The sequence below is a fragment of the Galleria mellonella genome, unplaced genomic scaffold (genome assembly GCF_026898425.1).
Source record: "Galleria mellonella isolate WM207_F2 unplaced genomic scaffold, CSIRO_AGI_GalMel_v1 utg83, whole genome shotgun sequence".
NCBI lineage: Eukaryota > Metazoa > Arthropoda > Insecta > Lepidoptera > Pyralidae > Galleria > Galleria mellonella.
Window position 1 is genome coordinate 2,453,595 of NW_026442162.1, and position 21,413 is coordinate 2,475,007.

Genomic DNA, 21,413 nt, shown 5'->3' on the forward strand with positions numbered 1-21,413 from the left:
ACAAAAATTTACATCGTGCAATATAACGTGTATAAATAAAATACAGATATAAATTACCAAAAACATATATGTAAAATAAATCAAAATCTTCAATTTAGTACACAAAACATTTACAGCACATCCACACTGTGATATTTTTCAAATTTTGTTCACAAAAATTTCTAGAAATGTCTAGATTTTAAAAAAGATATTCAGTTCCATTTTGATTACAATTGTAAACTCCATGTATCTTCCATACATTGGAATGCCAAATTCTAGTAAGGTCAAGTCCGGGTATTACGTTTGCATGTCCGTTGTAGAGTTTGCCGATCGGCGCCGTGCGATGCATGAGGTCTTCTTAAACGAGTTGGCATTTCATCACTATAAAACTTTTTTTCACAACGTCCATCAGCATCTAGTTTGGTTACAATTGCCTGTTGATAATATAGAATCGATGATATTGGTGATGGATGATACGATTCGCCTGATGGTAATCAGCTACTGTAGAATATGATTGCTTGTAACATACTGAGATTTGTTAATGTTGAATAATAACTATCGTAAGTCATAACGTATATTGTGTCGTAGTAGCGTAGCCGTGAACCGCGCTTATGAATAAGCGCTACTATTTACTTTAAAACTAATCGGACATTCCCAAATTTAAAACGTCTGTAAAGCCGATATAAATAGTGGCAATATAATGAGATTTTCTTAAATAATTATAGGTTTCTTCAAAATGTCACTATTGTTACTACTTGTATGAGGGTGTAGCCTTTTAGCACAGTATAAGCGACAGGACTTTTGACATCATAAGTTCATAGGCATATATATATGTTATACATGAAGGTCTCTAACATGGCGACCGGACAACGGATTCATAAGATTTTACTAGTTGAAAACAATTATTTTGTTTAATTCCACTACTATTAAACAAAATAATTGTAATGCACTTACTAGTAATATGGACTTCCACAATATAAAACCTAGTTTAATAAAATATAAGATTTCACTGGTGACCATCAGCTACGATACTTGCTTATTATTAAACGAACCTTATATTTGTCATTGTGGTTATATAAAAAAACTTACTCTGTTCGAATCAATTTTGGTACGTTTCGGTCGAAGACTACAGTTCAGGGGACCTTTTACGAGGTCACCAGCTGACCTTCTCTCTATTACTTCTAAATTTGAAGTACCGGCATTACTGCATCTGTTTGCCTGCTCTACACTGCACGATGCAGTGTTACATTTGCACCTAAATGAATAAAAGTTTGATAAAACACCCGAAATGGTTTTTCTCTAGTTTCCAAATCTTTTGATATTACAACTTATAGCTGCGAGATTAGGAGAAGACTAGGAGTAGGAGTAGGAGTTATATATTATAAAATATTTAAAAATTTTCTTACCTAAATGTATGAAAAGTTTATTTGTTGAATATGGTGCTTGACATACGTGCCGCACCGCTTTGTGCCAACTTTTTAGTTTTTATATTCGTAAAAAGTATTACAAATAAAAAATCAAATAAGATTAAGTTTCAAAAATTATGTGTACAAAAATTTTATATGTATGTCAAGCGTCTAACTACTGAGCATTTGTCGAACAACTAAAAAGAATTTCTGTTATTTCCCTTACTTTAATAATATTCTCAAAAAAGGAATCTCTTATATACTCTCTCATGGAGTTAATCTGATGAGAGAATTGACAAAAGCTACTGCTATATTTGTTTTTACTTATGTCATTTAGTCTTTATTATTTCCGATAGGTCTCTGATGTCTTGGCATTCTTGTTAACTACAGTATTATTCTTTCTTGAAATTTTATTACTACATCCCACCCTTCAAAATGAAATATAGCCATGTAGTAATACGGGGGATACATACATCAGATCTTTCTCAGCAGCTGTAGGTAGCGGAGGCGGTGGTAGCGGAAGCGGCGTATTTTGTGCATCTTGCACGGGACTGATATCCGGCCGACAAACTGCCTCGCGCACTTTTTGTAGCTGGCGTCTTTCTTCTGCGACCTTACGGTCTAATTCTGCAACTTTAGGTAAGCACATTGTGATTTTATTGTGTGATAGCCTTATATAGACAGAACATCTAGCGTAAAAAAGTGTCAATATTTAGTCTGCTAAATTGGCATTTGGGCGACATAAATCTACACATATATTTTCTAAACCAAGACAAAGCGCGCTTTTTATTCAGTGTTTAGTTCAGTATTTAGATTAAAAATTTCTAATACTAAGTAGATTTTTTAAATTTGATAATCTATTATTATTTTATTTAAAAAGGTATACACAACAGGTTACAATCAATAACATTATAAACATTTATAGAAAGACAATAGTATGAATTAGATTGATACCCAGACAGGTGTACACACAGCATGGTTAAAGTAGTTAGCAAACCCTGTTAAACTATAAATTATAAAAAGAAAGCATATGAATGTGGTAAATAACAATGAGGTATATGCAAATAACAAAAATATATAAAAATATGGACATGTCAAAGAGACTTGATGGCTGATTGTAAAACGTTTTTGAAGGCATTCAGACGTGAGTATAGTAAACCTATTAGCGCAGCATGGATAGAAAAGTTGACTTGCTTTTAGTGAAGTATTTGTACATAGATACACTATCTATATAATCAAAGTCACTATAAACATTGATATAAAGAAAACTAAGTAAACTTAATGTTAATTTGATTTACTAAGTTTTTTACCCATGCAAAAGTTACATCTAAAATTGTCTCGAATAAAAACTGAAATGAAGAAAGGTTTTCGGGTGGTGACATCATATAAACAAATTAAGAGTGTGGCGACTACTACCAAATTAACGACGATTAAATCTGTACAAGAGATGAATGCATATAACTCAGAACCATTCCATATTTCATTGCGACATTATCGACGAGGCCAATAGAGTGGCAGATTTTGTTTCATTCAAAAGATAAATATTAGCAGCAAAAAAGGTTTTAAAAATGCGATGGTAAGGTGAGGATGGAATAAAAATAAGTGATAATTTACTCATAAAATAATGATACGTTATGCTGATGTCATTATATTACATGTTTAATAATAAAAGAATTACTAACTGTGCTGTTGGGCGAAGCGTTGTTTGTTCAACAGCTCATTTTCTAACGAGTCTATTCTCTTTTGTAGGGCCTCCTCTTTATTCAATTTCATTTTCCAAGTGCGACACACTTTTAAATGCAAAAATGATAACTCTTGAGTGTCCAAGGCCTATAGTGATTGCCGATAAAAATAAAAATACATTTTTGATAACGCAACAATAAAATAAAACTGTTTTTATGAAACTTCTTACTACACAAAGATATTAAAATTAACTAGTATATCTATCATGTCTAATAGTACATAAAAGTTAAAAGAGAATGTGGTGAAATAAATCATCTAAAAAAAAGTTACAGCAAAGGTTATTTAGTGATAAGGCCGCTCATTGTCGCCTTTTTACCTTGCTTCTTGTAATTATTATCCTTTATCTTATTGTCTTGTCTTATTTTGTGTTTATTGTTTTGTTTTTTTTTGTATACATTCGATTTATGTACACAAGAAAAAACAAAACAATGAAAACTAATACATAAATATGTATTATTTTATTGAGGGGAATAATAAACCGTTTTTCATTATTATATATATATCCCTTCCTTTCCCGTAGGTGTCATAAGAGGCGAGGTGATGGTCGAGGGAAGGGCATTAGTGTCTCTTTTAAAATATTAAAATTATTATTGCGGTTGCGATCCCGCTTGCTAAGCGCGGCAACTACTGTCAAAACTCCTCAACGGGGGAGGTCTATATATTCAGTAGTGAATAGTTAACAGCTGTATATAATATATGATAATATGATGAATATAATATATATCAAAGAAGAAAAAACATTCTAGGAACTATCAGAACAATTCGTAAATTATTATATTAAAACAAAGTGATGACAAGAGATAATAAAATAATTTAGTACAAAGTCATATATATATATATATATATATTGAAATTTACCTCAATAGTATTGTTTAATATCTTATTAGCAATGTACTTCATATAAGAATGTTCAGCCATTTTTCTTTGTTCGACATCAACTTGATCAAATATATTCCGTATGGTATCTGATATGTTGATATCAAGTGAACACGTGCAGGGTCCGTGGAATCGTGACTTCGGTCTAACATTTAAAGCCTCTACATTAGTTTTAGTGAGTGTTTTAGTATCTATTCGAGATCGTCTTCGCTTCTTATTATTATGAGGCGTTATTTTTATTGGCTCCTGAGAACGTACTTATATTTAATAATAATATAATTAATAGTATATTTTGCTTTTTTAAAATAAAACTATCGATTTATAAGAAAATTATAAAATGTATTAAGAAATTGACGAAATTGTAGCGTAATATATACACAAAAAATATAGGCAAAAAGAAGAATCAAAATTTTTATACCACAAAGGTGACAAACAAACATAGCCCATCTGATGGTAAACGGTCACTGTAGCCTATGAACGCTTGCAACACTAGGGGTGTAACGTGCGCGATGGCGACCCTAAAGAAATCTAAATATACCCTTTTGGAAGAAACCCTCTTCTTTTTAAAAAATGGTCAAAAATGCAATAAAAAACTATGTTTACTTACAGTATCGTAACAAGAATCTTGAATTTTCGTCTTTAACTTTTGAATTTCTTTTTCAAGCTTATCTGATTTCCGCAAAGCTTCAATACTGAAAGTTCTTAAGCTTTCTACTTCATTCTCATGTCTAGTGATTATATCCTGTAGAGTTTCTTCATGTAAATTCTGTATACTCTTTACTCCTTGATTATGCTTATTGATTATATTCTTTATATTGCTATCATAATGTATCTTAATAACTTCAATTTTTTTCTTATAGTCTTTTTCAATATTATCCAACGTTTTTGTTAAAGATTGTATTTTACTTTCATAATTTTCTGAATCTCCTACTTTAGCCATAACACTACGTTCTACAAATGACTTCGTTTTGCTACCGTTACTAGATTTGCTTGTACTCAGATTTGATGTAATTTTATATTCAATAGATGACAGTTTTAGAGGACTTAATTTTAATGGACTAGATTCACTTATTTCACGTGATTTTAATTGATTAAATCCTTCGTCGCTTTTACTTTTTCGTATAATTTTCAATGTCGTTTGAATATTGTGTTCTGAATTAATTTCTTGCTTTACTTTATGTAATATGTATTGCAGACCAAAATTCTCTAATGATTGCCTTGGACTATTTTTTAAGCTATAATTATTTTTATAATCCACTGAATCCTTATTGTCAATGTTAGATTTAATTAATAATACATCGGCACCAACTCGTGAAAGTTTATAGTGAGATTCTTTGGAAAGCAGATGATTATATGCATTAGCCATCTTATTATTTTTATCAGTCGAGTCCTTAATTTTATGCAACGATATTTCTAATGAACAATTTGAATCATCATGACTTTCATTGGATGTAGTAGGTACAGATAAAATGTCTTGAGTTGGCTTATTAATATTTTCATTTACATTACTATCTAAACTTATTACCTGTTTTGGAGTTGAATATAGTGCCACCTTGTACGAATCTAATGATTTCTTGTCATTATCAGACATAGTTGGATTATCTATATCGATAAAGGGCAAATTAATTCTAAGTTTTGGCTTTACACTATCATTATCATTTTCTTCTCCTTTAAGATATATATATTTTTCTTTTGTATGTGGATTCTGGTTTTGATATTTGTTAATACCAATTTTAGATTTATTAATTATTTGAGGCGCAACAGTTACAGATTCAACCAATATTTGTTGAGACTGATTATTCCACGTTTTCTTATTGTCATAAAATGAGTTATCGTAATTATTTCCATTATCATGGTAAATAATAAATAGATCTTTATCTGTGGATTTTCCTGATGAAGAATTCGTAATAGTACTATTTTTATACTTTTTACTATTACCAACAGTATTAAAACTGTCAGTTGTAAAATCTAATTCAGTAAATGCGTTGGATTTCTGAGGACTATTATTATATGTTTGGTCATCTAAGGTTTTAGATGAGTTATTAGTGTATAAGGATTGTTTATTGTAAATATCAATAAAATTCGGGCATTCATATATTTTAGGTACATTTTTCTCATTCATAAGAGAATAATCATTTTTCACATTATTAGTTTGGTTAGATAATTCTTCATTAGAAAATGAGTACTGTTCTAGATGACCTATACTTAATTGTTGAATTTTATAATTTAAATAACTATTTCTAATAAAATCATATGAAGGTTCAATATTGGCAGCCAATATTTGTACTTCATTAAGATATGGTTTCTTTTCAAGAATAATACTGGAAATGTTATTATCATCTATTTTGTCCGAATGGTTAATTAATGTTTTATTTGTATTGATATTGCGACTGTAAAATTCTGAGGCGTGCAAAGAGTTATTATAATCAATCTTTTGCAAATCACTATCTGTTTCAGAAGAGATGCTTCTTTGAATATTTGTCAAGCTAGTCTGAATTTCAACGCTAATATTTTGTTTATTTTTTATCATTTCAAGAGTTTTCTGTAATTCTGAAATATCTTTACATTTCTGTTTCAATTCAGAATAAATTTTGTCTATTTTTTCTAAATTCGTAATTTTATCTTCAGATAAATGCTGTACTTTTTCTTGTAATTCGTTGAGTTTCGCTAATGAATTTTGATATAAATCTTGAAGAGATTGGATTTCCTCTTCTAATTTGGATATATAATTCTGAGTGGATTTATTTATTTTATCAGTTATAAGTTTTTGATTGAGTAGTTTAGCTTCCAGATCTAATATAATCTTTTTATCACTAGAAATTTGTTCTTCTAACTGACATTTCAATTCGTCTAATTTTTGTTCCATATTGATTCTGTCTCGAATAGCTTCTTCTTTTTCATTTATAATTTTTTGTTTTTCTTTCTCTACAATTTCTTTTGCCTCACTTAAGAGTAATTGTGATGACGTTTGAACTTTTAGTAATGTTTGCTCCAAAGAAATACTTTTAGAACTCTTTTCGTCTAAAATTTTACTTATTCGATCTAGTGACATTAAAACATCTTCGATGTCACACTTATCTGGAGATAAAGCACTGTCGCCTACACTTTTAAGTTCCAGTTGTTTAATATCGGTAATTATAATGTCTCTTTCATTCTGTAGATTTCTTATTTGGGACAAATATTTACTTTTGTCATGAATTGAATTCTCTGTTTTTAACTTCGAAGCTGAAAGTTGTTCTTCAAGTATATATTTTTCATTTTGTAACTGAGCCAATTCCATTTTCATGTTATGCGTTGCTCTTGAATCTTAAAAAGAATTAATTATGTTAATTAAAATAAAATAATACCAAATAAAATGCATTTATGTTATAAATGAGTGAATCCCTGCGTGAGTGCCCAGATATTTCTTAATTGATATAAAAGTACCCTGATTTTGTGAGAAATACTGGTTAAAGATTATAAGTTCACATAATAACTAGTTTTTTATTAAATAAAAATTAGACACTTTGATTAAATCCATCTAAAAAAAACTATCTAATATGACAGACAGTTACAGGGAGACAGGTGTATGTAAGAAAGCTATCTGATGAAGCTGTTTCCCAGGGTGGAGTGCTTCTTGTGGTATCTCTAGATATCTCTCACGCATTTAACAACCTGCCCTTAAGTTGCATCATGGAGAGGCTACGATTTCATGGAGTGCCCTAGTATCTATATAACATCATCGGGGCCTACCTGGAGAGCAGGGAGGTAATCTGTGTCGATCGCAACGGGCAATTGATGAGACATACCATGGAGCGCAGTGTTCCACAGGGTTCGGTTTTAGGCCCTCTTCTGTGGAACATCGGGTTCGATTATGTGCTACGGGGTGCTTTGCTATCGGGTACGAGCCTAACGTGCTACGCCGACAATACACTGGCCACGCGCCGAGGGATGAATTATCAGGAGGCAGCAATGCGGGCCACTGCAACCACGGCTCTTGTTGTCAGCCGTATTCCACAGCTTGGTCGCAATGTGGTACTGGAGAAGTCAGAAGCAATATGCTTCCATAGTCCGCGTCAAGCCCCACCGGAGGGGTCCTACATAATGGTTGGCGGAACGAGAATTCCTGTCAAGTTCACAATCCACTATTTGGGCTTGATTCTCGACGGGTGCTGGAGTTTCCGGGCTCATTTTAGAAACCTAGCTCCCCGCTTAATGGCAGCCGCGAATGGTCTCAGTCGGCTCCTCCCTAATTTGAGAGGACCTAACGACAGCTGCCGCCGGCTCTATCTTCGAGTGATCCAGTCCATAGCCCTATATGGTGTTCCTATCTGGGCTGACGCGCTCAACTGCGACAACATCGCTAACTTGCGTCGCCCTCAGAGAGCCATGGCGATACGGGCTATCAGAGGGTACCGCACCGTTTCAGCGGAAGCGGTTTGTCTGTTGGCGGGTTCCCCTCTCTGGGACCTGAAGGCGAAGTCCTGTGCGTTTCTGTATAACTGGCGCGCGGCGCGAAGAAATCGCGGTGAGCAACCGTCTCCTGCCGACGTGATCACTAAGAGGCGCCAGGTGAAACGAGCTCTCAAAAGAGACTGGGAGGACGACTAGTGGATCCATAAGCGAGAAGTCTTGGTCTGCAGTCTTGCACTTCTGCGAGGCTGTCATGACAAGGAAAGAAGCAGCAAAGAGCGATCGCGAGATCGACCCTTCTACTGCACTGATACGCCGCAGAAGGATAAGGCGGAGAAGGAGACGGGACTCTAATACCATCCCATTCACTCCCACTCCGCTAGGGCCAGGGGTGGCTGTCTCCTCAACACCACTTAGACCCTGAGAGCGGCGCGCGCGTGTACCTGCGCGCCCTCTTCTGATGTAGGGCGGGTTTAATCTCTTCCCGCCCTAGTAAAGAGAGAGGGCCTGCTTCGGAGCCGGCCGTCGCTGTCGGAGTCTCGAACGACTTTAAGCGGGTTCCCCGCGGCTCCGGGAATAGGTGGACGAAGAACACCGGGGGTTTTAGCCGGTAAAAATCCGGCAGTACCCACATATCTCCCCCGAGGTATGTGGGTCTGCATGAAGCATTTCCCCTCGACAAAAAAAAAGGGAGACAGGTGTGACGGATATGTAAGTATGTATGTAGACATTCATATGAAATGATTGCACACACATCTTAATATGTCACTTTTCTTTTTTCTCTCTACATTCTTCATCATTAGTCTCTGGTTATTCTTAATATCTGTATATTATTCATTTTTTTATCACCAGTTATCTACTAATAACTCGTTTTATCCGTTTTGTTGTCCTACTAAAAAAGGTTTTTCTATAGACGGTTCTGTTTTATTTCTAGAAGTAAATCGTAGAATTATATGAATATAATATACAATAGCTACTTACGATGGGTTTCTATTATTTTAAGAGACTGATCAATTTTCTCGTAACTTGTGCTACTTATCTGTTCTCCTGTATCAACTGCTTCGGCTATGTTTTTATGTAATTGTCGAATTTCCTCTTCTAATTGATTAATGTGATTTTGTAAAATTGAAATTTTGTAATCACGAGCTGAAATATCTTCATTAAGAGTAGATATGATATTTTCCTGAAATATTAAATTGTTAAATTTGAAAACTGTTAGAATTTTAGTGAACCTAAAATTTAGTTTTATAATCTTATATTTACCAATTCATCTAATTTATCTAATAGCTCTCTGATTCTGTTGTGATTTAATAATTTTTCTCTTTTCATTTCTTCGATTTCTTTATAAACTGTTTTGTACAAATTTTGAGGAGTCATAGATTTTTCAACTAGCTGAAATGTAAATCGTTATGAGTAATGAGTCCGAGGGCTACACTGAAAATTTTTAGAACTGGCTACTTGAAAGCAATATAATAAAAAAAAAATGTAAAAATTTTGAAAATGGAACTCTTTACAAATAATATCGAGTATATAATTTATTCGTTTGTCATTTGTTTCACGGTTTGGCGGCAAATTGAAAATAGTCTGTGTAATGTTATCATGAACTTAATACGAGAAAATTTTCGTACGATGATTTTTATGACCTTTGATGTCATTTAAGTCAACAAGAAAGTTATAATAGGCTACGATTGGCCTTTCACAATGAAGCCCCGTCTCGTGCCACTGTTTACAACTGGTTTAATGAGTTTAAACGTGATCGCACTAATCTCACCGATGATGTGCGTGAGGGACAGCCTTCTACGGCGACGACTGAAGATAACATCAGTGTCGTACAACGTATGATAGAGACTGACAAAAGAGCGACCTATCAGCAGATCCGGGCAAGCTTAGGGATTAGTATGAGTCAAGTGCACAAAATCCTCCATGAACATTTGGCAGTCAGGAAGCTTTGTGCCCGGTGGATCCCTCAGGAGGTCGAAGCGTGGGAAAAAAGATGGTAGCCCCGCTCTTTGGAAGGACAGGTCATTACGCGACAATTGTTGTAGAGGATCGAAAAATAGTTACTGCAGAGTGGTACAGTAACAATTGTTTGCCACATATTTTGGAAAAAGTGCGTGAGAAACGACCTCGAAGTAGGATCCTCCTTCCTCCTCACACCGCCAGGCAAACAATCGATTATTTAGCGACCTCAGACGTAGAACTACTGGGTCATCCGCCTTATAGCCCCGACCTCTTACCTTGCGATTTTTATTTATTCCGAAAAATAAAAGAAAAACTTCGAGAAAAACGTTTTATGGACGCCGAGGAAGCTGTGGCTACGTTTCAGAAGGCTGTCGAAGAGATTCCTAAGGACAAGTGGGCAAAGTGCTTTTCTCAGAGGTTCTGTCGGATGCAGCAATGCATTGACGTGAATGGACACTATTTTGAAAAGATAAAGGTAAAAAGATAAAAACTTTCAAATTTAATTAGTTTTTGATTTTCTAAGGACTTTCAGTTTGACCCTCGTATGATATAAAACAAAAAATAATATTATAGTTTACCTGATTTCTTGCATTTAGTAAAGATTTTTCTAAATCTTCACTATGTGTTAATAAATGTTGACTTTCTTTATGTAAGTTATTATTTTCTTGTTTTATTTTTTTTAACTCTGTTAATTGTATATCTTTTTCCTGTAATTCTTTATTTAATTCGTCTTTATCCTTTGTTATTTCTTCGAGAGCTACTTTTAGTTCCTCTAATTCGTTTTTTAATTCTTCATTATCTTTTAGTTTCTTGGCTAATAACGATTTTTCTTTTTTGAGAGCATTTAATGATGCTGTTGTATGTGCATTTTCATTTTGTAATACAGCTATATTATCTGTAACTGTTTTTTGATTATTTTCTAAAAACTCTATTTTAATTTTCAGATTATTGTGTATATTATTATATTCTTGTACTTTAACATTAAAATCATTTTGAAGCATATTTTTTTCAGTCAAAAGAGTATCATAAGAACTTTGTATATTAGCAAATTTTTGTTTCTGTTTTATTAATTCATCTTTTAAATCTTGATTTTCACTTTTAGATAATTGTATCGACTCCATTGCATTATCAAGTATATTTGTTGTTTCACGTAAATTAGTTTCTAGTAGTTCGCTTTTCTTTTTAGTTAATTCTAATGATGTCTTGTATTGATTATTTTCGCTATTTAAGGCATTAATATTATTAACAGCATCTATATTATCTTCACGTAGTCTTTTGATTTCTTGAATTAAAACAGAATTGTTGCTTTTTTGTTCCCTTAAATCGCTTTGTAAGCTTTTGTTTTCTTCAATTGTGTTAAATAATATGTCTTGCATTTCCTTGTAATCTTTAGTTTGAGTTTCAAGTGATATTTTTATCTCATGTTCTTTATTTATAATTTCATTATAATCTTTTACTTTATCCAATAATTCTTGACTTTCTTGTTTTGCTAATGTTAATGATTCGATAGCTTGTTTTTTTTCATTCTCAATCTTCTGTACATGATTGTCATACATTTCTTGAATTTCATGAAGTTGTTTAAACAAATCCTTATTCTTATTATTTTTATATTCATTTTCTTCCATAAGTTTTTCTATCTGTTCAGATTTATTGCTTATCATATTGATTAAATTATTTGTTTCTGTATCTTTTAGTTTCACGTTTTCTGATAACATTACATTTTCTTCTTTTAATCTTAATATTTCATCTTCATAATCATTTTTCATATATTCATTACGTTGAAGCATTTTTTCATACGTAGCTTAAAAAAAAATCTGTTTACTTTATATTGTAAATATGAAAACAAGTTTGTTTGTTATCTCAGCTCTAACAGCTAACTTATCTCCATAAAATTTGGTTTACATATATTATTTGTAATTAAGAAGGACATAAGCTATTTTTTATTTTCGTTCGTAAACATATCCTCATCACGCAGATGAATTCGTAGTTAAGAACTAGTAAATTATAATGCAAAAATTAAATATAGTTGAACATTTTATTACTTACTTTTCCAGTCATCTATATCTATTCTTAGTTCGTTGATAGTTTTTAGTTTTTCTTGGAATTCTAATTGTAAGTTTTGTTTTTCTTCTTCATTGCAAAACAATGCTTCTTTTAGATTCCGGATTTGATCTTTTAAAGACTCTATTTCGTCCATCAATAAAAGCGAATGCGTTGCGACCTCGTGAGAATGAGTCTAAAATGAATTAAAATAAGTAAGTATATAAACGATGTACTAAAATATAGTTTTCAATACTTTGTTAATTTTGACAGTAAAATATAAAAATGAATGATCATAAATATTTCTTTCAACCTTCTCTTGGTCTTGTTCAAGAAGTCTATCTACTTGAACGGACAAACTCTTGATTTGTTGTTCTTGACACATTACTTGGCACTCTGTCTCTTTTAATTTACATTGTAAAGTGTTTTTTTCTTTTTCAAAAGCAATTAAAGAATCATTTAATTTTTTTTCAAGAGTAATATTTTCAGCTTGTAGTCTTTCAATTGTATCAGCTTTTATACGATTAATTTCTTTCTCTGCTCTAAGCCGTGTTTCTAAGTTTGATGTTTCATCTGATAATGTTAAATATTGTTCCTTTAATGAGTCGAGGTCTACAGACCGTTTTCTATAACGTTCTTTTTCATTCCATAAATTATTATATTCTTTTAGCTGAGCTTTTAAATTTTCATAATCTATTTCTAGTTCTTCATACTTTTGACAGCGCATTTGCAAGAAATTCCTTTCATGTTTTAAACTCTCATAGCATGCCATTAAATCGTTGTAATTTTCTTGTAAGTTTTTTAACCTATTCAAGTTTTCCGTGTTTATATTATAATCATCTATAGCAAAATAATAATCAACTTGTTCATTGTCATTTTTTTCTGGACAATTTTCTTTACTTAGTATTTCTTTCATTTCTTCATTTTCCATAATATCTGCAACGAGGTGTGCTCTTTTATTGTCTAGACTCAATTGTTGGGATTCCGCTGATTTTAATGCAAATGCAATTTCAGCACGATAGCATGAACAGTCTTGAGTTGTAGAATTGGTTTCTTGGGAACAAGGTGCTATGAGTGCAAGACAAAATTTTTCAAGCACTTTTAGTTTAAAAAGTATTTTTCCCTTTATATCTACACAAGAGATATCTTTCCCATCTGTCTGTAAAATATTATAACAGTAAACTTAATAACAATAAAATTTTGCTACTACTATAAGATAATAAATAAAATAGGAGATGCATCCCCGTAGGACAGCGTAAGATAGGTACATATTTGTACTGTGAGATACTCAGAGTTATACGGATGAATAGATTTGGATGAAATTAGACAGATACTATGATTTTTTATTCTAATTATTATATTTAGATAACTTAGAAAACTTAGAAAAGAAAGAGTAATAAAAAATAATAGAATAATAAAAATTATTTAAAGATCATTTAGTTAATAATAATTTTCTATTCTATATGTAAGCCCAATTAGGGCTAATAATGTCATGATAAAGAACAATGTAATTATTCAAATCTTAGATCGTCGATATATATTATATAAAAATCGGCAGAGCGATAAAAAGTCGGCCTCGCGTACTGAGAGGCCTGTATAAATTATAATAAAAAAAAATTGTAGATATAACTACAATATTTACGGTTTCCAGATTTTTCCATTGTGTTATACGATATTACTTGTTTCCAAATTTCGTGATTCTAAATCAACAAAATTTTTCTATATATAGTTATTAATTTCCTTGCAAATGTCAAACTATATGCTATAAACTAAGATAAGTAATTGCACACTTGAGGTTTTATATTAATTTCAGCTGTTATCTCCAGGTTTTCCTGAGCATATGGATCTTGACAGACGAACTGACAGTCGGACAACAGAATGATAGTGGGTGCAGTATTTCATTTTAAGGTATGTAACAATAAATACTAAATAACTATTTAATTAAATTTAGACAGTTTTGAAATAGTTACGATTTTCTACTTTTTATTTCGTTTTTTGTCGTAATTATCAAGATACTTTTACTCTTGGTCTTTTTAAAAAATATATTCTAATAAGATTATATATAATGTTTTAAGTTTAAAAAAAGAATAATCTATAAAATAGTCTGTTTTTTTTTACTTATATGAATAATTTTATAATGGTAATAGAGACAAACCATCAAATTTAGGTACAGTTTATACTTGTCATTTTGGCAAAGTATGCCAAATATTTTTTCTAAAGCCGTGTAAATGTGTGCGTAGATGCAATAGGGTTCGCAAACGTCATTCTCCATGACCTGAAATTATTATTAATACAAAAAAATTAGAGACACTATTAACAATATTACATACGTAATAAAGATAAAGGATAATTTTATGATATCTGACAGGATATTTGTAATGGTATGAAGTGATAACAGCATACTCAGATATATATTTTTGTTGTACTATGAAGTATGCCTAATGTTTGTGGATGCATGAATATTACAGATACGTTTTAATAGATTTTGATAAATATCCATTTTCATAGATGGATACTGCCGTGTAATTCAAACCCTTAAGGCGCGTAAAGCTATCCGGCATAATCAGTGTTTGTTTCACAAAAAAATCAATTTGGCAAAATAATGAAAAATTAATAAAATAATCATTAAAATCCTTTCAAAATTTATAAAAATTAAAAAAATACTGTCACATTTGTGTTCATTGAAATAAGTTTTTTATTTGGAATTAATGGACTTATCAGAATTCCGGCGGAAATAGTTACGTTTTTAGTCAGTCTGTCGCTTTAGGTGTTTAATTTTTTTTGTTTGTATCCTATTAATGATGCTTGTTACTCTTTCACACAAAAATCCATAAAACAGGTTGCAATAAAATTTGGTACATGGGTAGTTTATATTCTAACTTGTATGTGGGATATTTCATATACCTACAGCATGCGGGCGAAGCCGCGGGATGTCCTTAGTAGGAAATAGATTGTCCGTAACGGTTTATGTGTGGATTGATACAAGGCGAGCGGGAAAACTGCTGGTGTGGGATAAATTTACAACAATAATAATTTAGGTATATAACAAAATAATGAACAATACACCGTCTAGATATATATATATATATATATATATATATATATATATATATATATATATATATATATATATATATATATATATATATATATATATATATATATATATATATATATATATAAGTACCTACTTATATTAAATAATACTTTGTACGTACGTATTTATAGTAACAAAAAACATTTACGCATTATAGATACTAACGGCAATAGTGTTTTGCATAGCGTTTAGTTTGGCATCCTTACTAATGATAGTGTCCTGCATTTCTTGTATTCTCGGATCGGTAACAGCTAGAAGAAAGAATTTTTTTAACAGTCGAATGAGTAGGACAATTTTGTATACACACGGGAGAATAACAAGTTGTCATAGTAATGAGTAATGAGATTGTCTTAACAGCAGTTGTGGGTTTTGAAAATAAATATTGTCACGACTATGATCTCTAATGGGGTTGTCAGATTGCTGCCATAATGTATGTAATATGCTTAACGTCCATATTTCACTGAACATATTAGAACTTAATGTTGCAAGAAGTCTAGTGATCAACTGTTATATTATGAGTATTAAAAAACTAAACAAATCTTAACTTACAAGTACTCGCATCGCATGGATGTTCTAGTCCCATTTGGATTCCTTTGCTCTCCATTGTTGTAGTTGGTGCTTTCTCGAACGTCCACTGAAATTATGTTATTATTGGATTATAAAACGCAAGTGTTTAAGTGTTTCTACTGCCTAATAGTGTGAAATACTTACTTCGTCACCGCGAGATTTGTCGCCCTGAAACAAATTTGTCATTTTTTGAATTTGTCTTAGAAGCAAAAGAAAATTATAAAAGTGAAATAAGTTAGTTGCTTTATTACCACTTAGCGCTTTAAGCAATAACGGCTTAAGAAATTACTATGAAATTTAGTATACACGTACTATATGAGATAGAAAAAGAAATGTATTGGGCACGCGGATAAAGTTACAGATAAAAACTATTCTATATAAATACAATTAAATCATTAGATGTTTGCAATTCGGCAATTTTTTTCAAATTCTCGTTGAAGTTCTAGGAAGGTCTTTATGAAGAGTAAACGTAATGTTATTAAGAAAAAAAAAACAGATCTAATAAAATCTTATGGATTATTATTAAAATATAAAATGGAAAGATAAAGAGAGGTAAACATATACGAGTACATATATTTATAAAAGAGTGGTTTTCTTGACATAAGGATTTTTTACTTACTAGGCTTTATATATTACAGAGTTGAAAAATAAAGACTATTTGATATTACTTGATTTCATTTGTAAGGAAATTAATAATAAAAAAGGTCGTTAATTATTATACATGAAAATAATCCATAAGAATAAATAATTTTGTGAATAACCTTTATTTTATCCGCTAAATCTATCTAAATCTAAAATATGCTTATCTACTATTTACGTAGATGCATATTTTAATTTAGAAATTAACTATAAATTTTTGCCTGTCATCCCTTTTATTAAAATATGTATAAATTATCAATAAGTGTATAAATATTTTGTATTTATGTAGGTTTATTTAAATATGTGATTTTACCACAACAACCTTGAATGTGGATAACTAAAACAAACAAATTAGATCATACATTCTAATAATATGACTATTATGATTAAGTATTATGATTTATTTAGTGTTCGTTGGGGAAGGGAAAGGAACAGTAACGGAGACTATACCCATAATTGGTTAACTACTAAAGTTTTTATAGGAGTTACGTCCTAATTCTGAATTTAATCCAAATATGATAAATCCAAAAGTAAATCACATGTGTTTAATATCAATCACTTCGAATTATAATTACAGAGTTAATAGCAATTATTATGATTTGAGCTAATATAATAATAAGAAAAGATTTGATTTCTTATATGATAAACTCAAAAAATGATCGAGAAAACTTAATCAATTTTAAAAATTCTTTTAATTTCTTGATCTTTTATGTGTAATTAATAAACTAAGATAAGAATATAATGAGATAAGAGTTATAATTGTTTTATTATTTTTCTTTAAAAAATATATTCCGCAAAAATGTAAAATTATTCATAGATATAATTCTTTAATTACCTCATCGCCCGTCGATTTGCCAGTCTGAAAAAAAAAATTCAAATTATGTTATATAGCATGTAACATAAGAAATCAAAAATCGAGCTTTTTATAGTATTTTCACAGTGTACGCGTTGTTTAATATGGGCGACGTGAATTTTATTGTCGTCTTGCTACCAATTTTTTTTGTGGAAAAAATATTTAATTTCACTGGAAGAATTGAAAGGAAAATTATTTCGATATTATAACATGTTAGAGTATGAACAAAAAAACCGAAATACAGCGATATTATTTATTAAATTGAACATTAATCCTCTATTGAACATATTTTAAGGGAATTTCAGAGATTTTATTTTACTGTATATTTTATATATTTTTTTATGTCACTGAGGTGGCAAACAAGCATACCACCAACCTGATGGTAAGCGGTTACCGTATCCTATGAACGCCTGCAATTCCAGGGGTATTACGCTCGTGTTACGGACCTTGAAGAAACCTTTTTACCCGCTTTTAGAAGAACCACATGCTGTAGTCTAGAAAAACCTCGACAAGGAGCTGAAAAATCACTGAATAGTTCCAATTCATTGTCGCTAAAATATGTGCTATATTTTTGCCAAGCTAAATCTACTTGTTGGACTTCCATACTGTTCGATTCGGTCAATCGATTTACCTAGTACAATAAATTGAGTAATAATTTAATACTTTAAGTTTTTGGTCGCTACTTCATATACGTTGATTTTTGAAGTAGGACAACCAATCGGCTTTACATCCGCCATTCTCATGTTCCTCAAACATCTCCCTTCAATTACTAATTAACGCACTATGCACCCACTAATATAGGCATACCGTCATCCGTATCTAATAGCAAGGTCGGGATGCCTAAATACTGTACCACTAACTATAAAAAAATAACCAATAAAATAGAATACTTCTAGAGAGCGTATTAAGATAAAACATAAACTAGTTTTTAAGTAACATTTTCAGGAATACAACAATGAAAACCATATTCAGTAGTTTTTGCGTAATGCCGAAACATACAGACAGACAAAATTTCTAAAAATGATTGTTTCTAAAAGTTACTGGATACAGAGCAATAATACCTGAGTCCTCAGGAATGGCAACGCATGGGGGTATCATGGGCAAAATAGTATACTCTGTTATGTCCATAGTATTGCTCATGTCAATGGCGACGGTTATCACTTTCCATCAGGTGGGCCGTCAGCTTGTTTTCCATAGTTGTATAAAAAATAAAAAAAATATTAATACTAAGTTGTATAAAAAAATATTTATCTCTTATTTAGACCACCATATCAATTTTGTTTAAAATTTTGACATGTACAGACATCTACTAGTTACAATTTTATTATATTAAGTAAGATTAACTACATTCCGTATCTTTGTTCGAATAGTTACACCTGTATCTTTGTTTGAATGAATAAGAACACTTTTATACAGACTCTAACGAACATTAAAACACAATAAACATAGTGAGATGCAGTAATATTTTAAAATAATAAATATGATAAGTTTGTTGAAATTTAGTAAAAATGTACACACCTCAAAAGCGTCTGACTCTATACCCTGAAATGTAAAAGTAGTATTTAATAAATAATATATTTTTAAATAATAAATAATATGTAAGTATGTAAGTACATATTTCAATTTGTAAAACTTACCTCTGTGAACCCAGACAGATCTAAATCTAGGTACTGCAAAAGATGAAAATGGTTTATTAGTTACAGATCACTGTAAATTCTCACTTTTTTGTAAATATTGAAATTTATTTTAGATAATTGGTATTTTAGTATGACATATTGAAACCTCCAAATAACTTATAACTAATACCAAATAATCTTTGTAACTTTGCAGATTAATGGTATTTATTATTTTGTTAAAAATTGGGAAGTTTTTGTAATACTACGTATTTATGAATATTAGAGTAAACGAATCTACAAAGTAAATACCTGGGTATTCGCAGTCACAGACATTGCATAACATAATAAGTAATGAACCAATTATTAGAACAGTTGTTACTAATTATAAACATCTTTTTTTTCTATTCAATTTTGAAAAATCTGTCATTTTCTATTCATAACTCAAATACATAGCAAAATAAACATGTATAAATTTTTAGTTATTATTTAAAGGATAACTCGTGTTCAGTACTTACCAACTCATCTAATTCTTTATTAGCTGCTTTTATCGCCGCGTGCTGAAAATAATAATTTAATATATAAGGTTAAAATTGCACTTCTTTTAATAATACGTATGTATGTAGTCGCAAAAAGCGACTATAATTAATGATGAGCAAATGTAGAAATATTTAAACCTACCACTTTTAGTAATTCAGCTGAATAAGTGTGTGTAAAGTCAAATTACTGCGTGTAACTTTAGTTACGACTTCAACCCTAGATGTAGTATACTAGCTAGATCTATAGATACTAATGTAGCTCGAATTTGAGCATTTTGCATTAAGGTTTTAATATTAGTTACCTAGTTATTAATGTATGTATTATTCCCGTTATTGTGCGATTAAATGTACGCATGTAATCTATTATGTGCAATTTAGTTAAAAAGTTTATTTGTTATAATTAGCATTTCGAATTTTCTGGTTAATGATCTACACAATAATTTCTCTACATTTCAATATTACTTATTATTACAAGACCCTGGCGAATAAACAGAGAAGATCGAATGTCAAAGGCTTCTTTACATAAATCTAACTTTATGATGCTATAATGCAAATATGCGAGTTCTAGAGACTCTTGACTATTAATAACTAAGTGCCTAAAATGTGTGCGTATTTAAAACACAAATAATTATTATTATTATTATATTTTGATATTAAGTATAAGTACTTATAATACTATCCCTTCCTTTTCCGTCGGTGTCGTAAAAGATGACTAAAGAAACTTAATGGTCGAGGGGTGAACAGCAGCGCCCTTCTTAAAACGTCACTAAAACCTACCGGTTGCTAACCTGCCTGCCAAGAGTGGCAACTACGGCAGAACTCTTCATTAGGATGAAGCCTACGGCTGGTATGATGAGGATAATGTCTAGGTACTTACAGCATTCGCTATTTCACATTTCTGTTCGCACGTGAGTTCGAGCTGATCGTACGCTGCTAACATTTGTTCAAATTCTTCTATCCTACGTTTAAGTCGGCCAATCTCAGCATTTTTGGCGACCATCAACGTATCTACAATCACATCTGTTGGCACATACTTCGTTCTGCATTTGTCGTTATTCCTCTTTATAATTTCCACCAAGTGCTCACTCTTGTCCGAACAGAAGTGAGACCACGCCCTCGCGTCCGTACATGACGCGTAAGCCTTCAACTTCCCTTCGTTTCTAGCTGGTAAGTCGAAAAGGTCATATTCGTTGAAAACGCGCTCTCTCTTCGTTATAAAAGACATATTTACACCAACTATCTTGTTCACTACCGTTATGTAATTTTTTTCTAAGCGTATACATGTATATATAAGTTATTTTTCCCCGCCATCCATTTTACGCATAACGGCAAGATTTGAAATATCTGATTACTTTTAACTTACTAAGAAATGTAAATAATGAAAATATCAAATATTTTGTAATGTCAACATATATCGAGACGGAATAGCGGTTTGTAGAATGTCACTTTTAAATTTATTTTTTTCTGTGATCACTTCATGCTGGCCAGTATTTTTTCATAAGAGTTTTGAATAAGTAATTGACCACACTGTAGCGTTTATGCTGTCCACTAGCGGTTTTTTAAATTTACAGCGATTTTGAGATTTTAATCAAAGATTTCAGAATATACATAATTGTTTTTAGATGCAGATTGTAAATGATATTCATGTCCAGCCGCCAAATTGAAATTGTAAACGAGTTGCTGGTAATACATTACTGCCTTAGCATA

The 21,413-nt window shown here is 31.2% G+C and overlaps 1 protein-coding gene across 1 annotated transcript; it reads right to left on the reverse strand.

The window, feature by feature from the left end:
• Positions 1–23: 23 nt before the first annotated feature.
• Positions 24–21,005, reverse strand: LOC113516707 (repetitive organellar protein-like). The gene is made up of 20 exons (XM_052901935.1): positions 20,584–21,005; positions 19,686–19,727; positions 19,188–19,224; positions 19,073–19,089; positions 17,526–17,560; positions 16,207–16,243; positions 16,045–16,129; positions 15,661–15,746; positions 14,554–14,673; positions 12,712–13,557; positions 12,405–12,594; positions 10,937–12,159; positions 9,660–9,788; positions 9,378–9,579; positions 4,612–7,310; positions 3,987–4,250; positions 3,068–3,215; positions 1,859–2,018; positions 1,069–1,234; positions 24–413 (listed from the first exon to the last, which is right to left on the reverse strand). The coding sequence occupies exons 1-20, from the start codon at positions 20,929–20,931 to the stop codon at positions 264–266; spliced, it is 6,984 nt and encodes a 2,327-aa protein (XP_052757895.1). The 5' UTR covers positions 20,932–21,005; the 3' UTR covers positions 24–263.
• Positions 21,006–21,413: the final 408 nt, after the last annotated feature.